Source organism: Sander lucioperca, chromosome 19 (genome assembly GCF_008315115.2).
Source record: "Sander lucioperca isolate FBNREF2018 chromosome 19, SLUC_FBN_1.2, whole genome shotgun sequence".
Classification (NCBI taxonomy): domain Eukaryota; kingdom Metazoa; phylum Chordata; class Actinopteri; order Perciformes; family Percidae; genus Sander; species Sander lucioperca.
The window spans coordinates 19,659,477-19,667,570 of NC_050191.1; the positions used below are offsets into that span (position 1 = coordinate 19,659,477).

General features: G+C 44.1%; 1 protein-coding gene across 1 annotated transcript; it reads left to right on the forward strand.

Moving 5' to 3' along the window:
• Positions 1–4,655: 4,655 nt before the first annotated feature.
• Positions 4,656–7,832, forward strand: pou3f2a (POU class 3 homeobox 2a). The gene has a single exon (XM_031322437.2). The coding sequence runs from the start codon at positions 5,420–5,422 to the stop codon at positions 6,794–6,796; it is 1,377 nt and encodes a 458-aa protein (XP_031178297.1). The 5' UTR covers positions 4,656–5,419; the 3' UTR covers positions 6,797–7,832.
• The last annotated feature ends 262 nt before the right edge of the window (positions 7,833–8,094 follow it).

Sequence of the window (8,094 nt, forward strand, 5' to 3'; positions counted from 1 at the left end):
CATTACAGTAGGCTGTGACAGCAAGCTGCCGGTAAAATATGACTGCACTCATGCTTTTCCTATCTGGAGTTTGTGTTGGACATTATAAAGCAGGAGATGAGATGAATCTGTGCACAGCGACAGCAATGTCACGGTAAAAATACCTGCTGATGAATTATGACCACTCACCTAGAGGTAGGAGCGTCCCTTTATGTCTTTATGGGTTCTCTGAAGACAGTTATATGGGACAACATGGGAAGTCTTATAGGAGCCCTGGTGCCTTGGGAGTTGGGGAGTGTTGTGAATTTATAGTTCTACAGAATGGCCACCACTCTGATTGGTCCAGCACAGTATGCCAGAGAACCTGAGCTTCTAAAGTGTGTGTGTGTGTGTGTGTGTGTGTGTGTGTGTGTGTGTGTGTGTGTGTGTGTGTGTGTGTGTGTGTGTGTGTGTGTGTGTGTGTGTGCGTGCATGGCCAGCCCGCAGAAATACAAATTTGAGTGCATTTCTGCTTGTGAAAAGATTTGTCATTTTGTGTTTATAGTGTGTGTGTGTGTGTGTGTGTGTGTGTTTGTGTTTGTGTTTGTGTGTGTGAGGGATGGTTACTGTGCTTGGCGTTTCTCCTCCATTTGTCCTCCCAGAGGCAGATCAGGCGAAGGGGAAATAAATTGGAGAAAGAGAATAAATCAATGCTAAACTGAGCACCAGTGAGACCTCCTAACCCTGAAACTGTCACACACACACACACACACACACACACACACACACACACAAGCAATGTGAAACGTGTCCAGGAAAAATAGTGTCCACATATCCATAAAAACCTTAACACACATAAGCTAAAAGAGGAGAGAGAAAGAAAGGGGGGTTAGTTTCTTCACTGCTTTGTATTGCACTTACTAATTTATAAATTATATTTAAAAAACTGTACAAAAGACATGCACATCCCTAGTGCCCAGTGGGATGGGTGCTGGATCAAAGTATTATCATAGAAAACAAATAGATCTGCACACCAAATAGCTCTTGTTAGAATGATTTTAATGCTCTTAGTTGTGACATTTTGACTCCACGCCTCTTCCTCTGACTTTTTTGATTGTTTTCTATTGCACTTACTGATACTTCCACCATTTACAGTGCACACACTTCAACTATCACTACCACATCAACTTCAACAGAAATTTGAACTGTGCCCAGCCTCTACACATCAACTGACACTACATCTTATTTTTACTCTTGACATTTCAACTGCTTTTACTCCTTACATACCAACTGACACTTTAACTATTCACAGTCCACTTAAACTATCTTTGGCGCGTTAACTTCAACTGACAGGTTTACTGCTCATGCTTTCGGTGCTTATAGACTTATAGACTAATTTGTACTTTTCAACTAACAACTCAAATGCTCCAAGTGACATTTCATCTGGTTTTACTAATTACATACCTACTGACACAGCTATTCACAGTGCACTTAAACTCTATCTGGCACTTAAAGTTCTGTTATAATTTCAACTGCATTTATTACTTTTTAAATGACAGTTCAGTCGCTTTCATCTTTCAACTGACAGTTCAACAGCTTTCACTGCTAAATCAAAATTTTAATTTAAAATGCTTTCAGCAATTTCACTTTGAAAAGCCACTTCAAACCCTTTCAGTGTTTCAACTTCAGCTGACACTTAAAGCACTTTAAGTGCTGCAACATAAATTGCAACTCCTGTTCAACATCTCCAGATGCAAACAATTGACATTTTAAGACATTTTACACGTTACCTGTAATAGTGTTTGTGCCTGCAATTTTCAGCAGAAGCAAGGACAATTAAATTAGCCTTTTCTAGTATGTCTTTAGGATTATCTCACACAACTCTCTCTCTCTCTCTCTCTCTTCTCTCGCGATTTTTTTACAGACACAAACTGCACTGTACCGAGCTGAGGCTACAGATGGAGCTGAGCACTGGCGGTTGGGGGGCAGAGGGAGTGTATAGATTGGGATTATGGTGGTGCATTGGGGAAAGGCTCTTCAGTGTGTTTTCTATTCAACCTGAGTCCTCTAAGACCTCCTCATCTCTTCTGAGAGCAGCAAGCTGAGATCTGATCTAATGCCGAGTACCACATGCAAGTGTGTTTGTGAGCAAGACACAACACTTTGATGAGAGCCTGCTGGGAATGTGTGTGTGTGTGTGTGTGTGTGTGTGTGTGTGTGTGTGTGTGTGTGTGTGTGTGTGTGTGTGTGTGTGTGTGTGTGTGCTTAGGGGTAGTAGAGGAGTCCAGGGTTTATTTTTTTCAGTGTGTGTGCACTTTCCCTCATCCCTGAAGGGCTGTTTGGGGTATTCTGTGCAGGTTTTGCTCAGGGGGGAGGTGAGTTCTTGGGGTCTTGCATTCAGATGTAATTAGCCCAGACAATGGTCTGGTTAAAGCTGGAATCCTTCGAGCCCCCTCTCCCTTTGATTGTGTGGGCCAGCTGTGGAGGAATGGCCATTATCTCTCTGTGTCCGGCAGCATAAAGAAGCCCCCCTGCCCCAGTTACCCCTGCAATAGGATTCCCACAGGGGGAGGGACATGGGCCGGTCAAAAACTGGTCTGGAGAAAGTGAAAGCAACCAGAATACTGGTGTGTGTGTGTGTGTGTGTGTGTGTGTGTGTGTGTGTGTGTGTGTGTGTGTGTGTGTGTGTTTGTTTTGGTTCCGTCTGTGTGCGTTTCAATCATAAATATCTCATAGAGAGTTCTGCCTGCGCACAGGGACACTTAGGCCCATTAGCCTTGCGAAGAAATTGAATCTTTACAGCACTGGGGCCTTATAATTACTGTTAATTTAACGCTCAGATTCTTCATCATTAACTCTCACTCTTGAATACAGAACGAGAGACATGGAAACAGACAGTATGTGTGTGGAACCGTTACATGTGTTGACAGCATACCCAGCCCTTTGACTGAATTAACAGCGACCTCTTCGTCTTGTAAGAACAGGACTTGCATCTTTTATGCGTTATTAGGTCCTGTAATTGGGCAGCCAGTAGTTTGCATATTAGTCTATTAGGGTAATATGTTTTGCGTCTTTCAACACACGGCTTGCCAGAGCCCCTGGCGACACATTAGGTAATTCTCAGAATTACACCCTGATCATAATCCAGTGTTCTTTCGATCCCTATAATTCAATGTGCGTCAGTTTATGTCTGTGCAGGCTAAGCTTGATTACATTCAAAGTATTTATCAATTAACCTATCTTTTCCAATGTGACATGGGATTGTGCTATGGTCTTTAATTTACAGGATCAGGTGGATTTGTATTGTCTGTGTGTATTGAGTGTAGCTATGACTTTAAATTTGCAAAAGAAATGTGCACATATTTGCATTGGTGCATTGGTTTGAAGGTGAAACTTGCTTCTTTTTTCCCTTTGAGGTTCCTTTAACCTCTTAATAGCTGTTATGTGTTACAGCCAGTGTCCCACTTTGAGCCAATAAAATCCCATCTCCTAAATACCAGTAGTTTCCAAAGTAGGTCCAGGGACCCCCCAGGGGTCTAAAAGGGTTTCAGGGGGGGCTCAGCAGAATGAGGATTAGTTTAATTTCAATATCGTTGCATTCATTTAAAGATAGGACCAGCAGATAGTGCAAAATGAATGCTTTGATGAATTTTCACTAACCAACTCCACTGTTATTTTCTTCCCAACAGTGCCAAAGGACAAAACTGTACTATCAGAGTCAACACCTTCATGGTCCTGTGTTGTAATGATACTAAGTAAGTAAGTAATACCACTGTGTATTGAAAATACTCATTAAACGTGTGAAATGATTATATATTGCTGGATTATTATTTCAGATTCATTACCAAGTAAGCAGCATTGTAATGTTGCAGCTGGTCACAGTGAAGCTAATTGTTGCTACTGTATGGGTAGTTTAATCAAAGAAAATGCATCACCTTTTATAGGGTCATAATTTGTAGCCTATGCACCAGCTTAATCTGCAAAGTAACTAGTAATTATAGCTGTCAAATACATGCAGTGGAATAAAAAGCACAATATTTGGCTGTGAAATGTAGTGAAGCAGGAGTATGAAATAGAATAAAATGGAAATACTCAAGGAAAGTGTACACCTATAAAATGTATTTGGGTTTTAATACTTGCATAGGTGTATTTTCACTGCTCTATGAGGCAGATATTTGTGCGTGTCAAGGAAAATTTGGGAGCCCTTGTTAGCCATCTCTATTTGTGTGCATTAGAGGGAAGAGATCATCTTTCCTCTTCAAAATCTTGTGTGGGGGTTCAGGGTTCGATTCCCACTGCGATACATCAACCAATGTGTCCCTGAGCAAGACACTGAACCCCTACTTGCTCCAGAGGCGTCCGACTCTGATACATATATATATATATATATATATATATATATATATATATATATATATATATATATATATATATATATATATGTATGTGTGTGTGTGTGTGTGTGTGTGTGTGTGTATATATATATATATATATATATATATATATATATGTGTGTGTGTGTGTGTGTGTGTGTGTGTGTATATATATATATATTGTAACTGTATTACTATATTGTAATATGTAATATTGCAACTGTAAGTCGTGTCGGATAAAAAGCGTCGGCTAAATGTAATGTAATGTAAAAATATTAAAAATCAAGGGCTGTTTTTTTCTTGCAGGAGATTTGGCTGACTGTGTGTGCATCCTTCTCTAAGTTTACCCAACAAGCAGGTGGAAGGGGGCACGTTTGGGGCAGAGAAGGCTGAGAGATCCATTCTTGCAGCCTCCTCTCTTTGGCCTCGAGCTGCCCTCTCCGCTCGCCCCCCATTATTTGTCCCGACGGCCGAGCGCGCGGCCCCAATGAGCCCTTTGGAACGGAACGAAAAGAAGGAGCGAATTGCAGCTGTGACGTGGCGTTGTTGTTCCATTCAACGCGTTCGCCATGGCAACGGGGCAGAGGCCTTGGAAGCACGCGGCCCCTCTCTCTGGACAGCATCCTGAGGGCAGAGAGGCAGCTGGAAGTTTCTCCTCCTCATGATCACTGCTTACTGTTTCATGGCGCAAAAGATACCTAATATTCTACTTCAAATGCATGAAAATTTGGTTTGGCAGTTTTGAGTATTTGGACAAAGAAAGTTATAGCCTATTATTGATCGCATAAATGTGTTCGCTAGCCTACATCAATTAATGTTCAAATCTGTATACCTTATGAAACTTTTACGAACTGGTTTGACGCACGATACCAATAAACGTAACCCACTGACCCAGATCAATGTTAACTAATAAGGAACTTTCAAAATAAATAGGCCTAGGCTACTTTTTTTCTTTTTCTTAAGCTAAGTCTTTTCTGTGTTTACACTCGCCGGCTCCATCTCCCTCCACTTTGTACTCATGCATGCTGCAGGACTGCTAGTATTGTTGGGCAGAGTGATTGGGGGTTCTGTACAATCTCCCGTGACCAATGAGCGGGGTGCTGTCAGGGGTAACCACATCTGTCAACCGTTCTTGGCCAATAAAGAACGGAGCGAGGCGGACCACAGGTGCGCGCCTCTGCGTCCCCTTGGCACAGCGCCCGGGAGATGCTGGAGAGAGACGCCTAGCTGCCCCGTGGCGCAAAAGAGTTACTGTCAAAGGCAGCCTCCTTTTAACTCCAGCTATCACTCTGGCTCCGATAGTTATGGCGACCGCAACATCCAACCACTACAGCGTCCTCACCACCCCCAGCAGCGCGCCGCCGCCGCACTCGGAGTCCGGGAGCATGCAGCAGGCGGCAGCGTACAGGGACGCGCACACCCTGCTCCAGAACGACTATAGCACGTTACCGGGCGGTGGACATCCGCTCAGCCACGCGCACCAGTGGATAACGGCGCTGTCTCACGGTGACAGCGGGGCGCCCTGGCCATCTAGTCCCCTCGGAGAACAGGACGTGAAGCCCGTACTGCACGACAGTGACCGAGAGGAGCTGCAGAATTCCAGCAGTCTGCAGCAACAGCAGCAGCAACAGCGACACCCTCACCTAGCGCACCAGCAGGCGCATCACGACGCCAGAGCATGGCGAACCAGCACAGCCACCACGCACATCCCCGGTATGGCGACATCTGAGGGCCAGAACCTGGTGTATTCCCAGTCCGGCTTCGGTCTGATGCCAGGGGGAGAGCAAGGGGGGATGCACCACCACCCCCTGCGGGACGAGGACCACCACAGCCACAGCCCGCACCTCAGTGAACACGGAGGCGGCCCTGGGGCCCACCAGCAGTCTCTCTCACACCATCACCAGCACGGCCAGGACCACTCTGACGAGGACACGCCGACCTCCGACGAGTTGGAGCAGTTCGCCAAGCAGTTCAAACAGCGACGCATCAAGCTGGGCTTCACCCAGGCGGACGTTGGACTGGCTCTCGGGACGCTGTATGGAAACGTCTTTTCTCAGACCACCATTTGCAGGTTCGAGGCGCTTCAGCTCAGCTTCAAAAACATGTGTAAACTCAAGCCCTTGTTGAACAAGTGGCTGGAGGAGGCGGACTCCACCTCGGGCAGCCCCACTAGTCTGGATAAAATCGCGGCACAGGGAAGGAAAAGGAAAAAGAGGACCTCCATCGAGGTGGGCGTCAAAGGAGCTCTGGAGAGCCATTTTCTCAAATGTCCAAAACCAGGAGCAGCGGAGATCAACTCTTTAGCGGACAGTCTGCAGCTGGAGAAGGAGGTGGTGAGGGTTTGGTTTTGTAACAGGCGGCAGAAGGAGAAGAGGATGACACCCGCTGGGGGACAGATACCAGGAGGAGAGGACATGTACGGGGACACCCCTCCTCATCACGGAGGACAAACTCCTGTGCAGTGACCCCAGTCCATTATTCTGAGCAAGACACGGACCCCTTAAGGAGGAATAATGCCTCCTTATTTGTTTGATTCTCTGTGCTGGACCGCTCGGAACTGGACCTCAGCCAGTTTAAACGTTGGACCCACGGACACACACAGTGGGGATATACAGCGGCATTCAAGCACTATAAATACGCATAGCAGAGAGCTGTATGGAGAGGTTTCATGCCGCGGAACTGCCAAGCATACGGCTGGTGTGTGCTAACCAAAAAAAAAGAAAACAGCGACATTGATACGAAAATGCTTTTCTTTACCTTCTACCGAGGCGCTAATGTGTCGTTATGTAATGTGTCATTAAAGAAAGACAGAGTCGGATGTGGGCACAAGGTGTCCGCGGGAGGGGGGGGGATAAAAACAAGCTTCGGGCTCGATGATAAGTCGCAGTCAGTGTGGGTAAATAAACGCCATCTTTCCGTCATAACAAAAGCAACAGGGGTTCTTCGCAGCTTGTGGCAAGAGAGGGCTGAAATGGCAGACACCTGCTGTACAATGTTCAACATTCAAGCCAATACCAGCCAACTGCTTTTATTATTATTATTATTATTATTATTATTATTATTATTATTATTATTATTATTATTATTATACAATTCTGATGATAGCCTACATTTAAATTGAATGTGATGCATTGATTGTAGTGTCAGCTGCATCCATAATTTATTTTAATTTGAAATTTCTTGACTTGGTTTATGTTTTTGTTTTTTTACATTCAGGCAACAACAACAACAACAACAATAATAATAATAATAATAATAATAATAATAATAATAATAATAATGCTACCACATACTGAGTATTGGTTCACTTTAATGCTTTTCTTTCTGTGCAGACATTCTGTGCGCCTGTTTACAGTGTGTTTTTGCTGTTTGTTATTTCTGTATTTTTCCAAAATGCTGTGATGAGAAAGACCGAGACTGTCCGGCTGGAACACTCAAAGCAACCCAGCCCATTTTGCCTTCCTTTTACTAAAAAGATTTAAAAAACAAAAACTAAAAAAACGTAATATATCTGGTACCAGCTCTGGCCGCAGTGGCTATACTTCTACTGTATGACTTATTCATCCACTGAGAAGACTATTTGTGGGATGTATCTCAAATTGTTATTTTGTATGGCTTCGTTTGTTTGTTTGTTTGTTTATATGTTTGTTTATTTGTTTGTTTGCTCAGTTTTTCTCTGTCAGTCTGTGCCAAAGCACAAACACAGACACGTGTTCTTGTGCCACTTAAATCCTGTGATGAATAACCTGATCTAATAGTGGGG

Coding starts and splice junctions, on each gene's coding strand:
- pou3f2a (XM_031322437.2), top strand. CDS start 5,420: ATGAGCGGGGTGCTGTCAGGGGTAACCACATCTGTCAACCGTTCTTGG.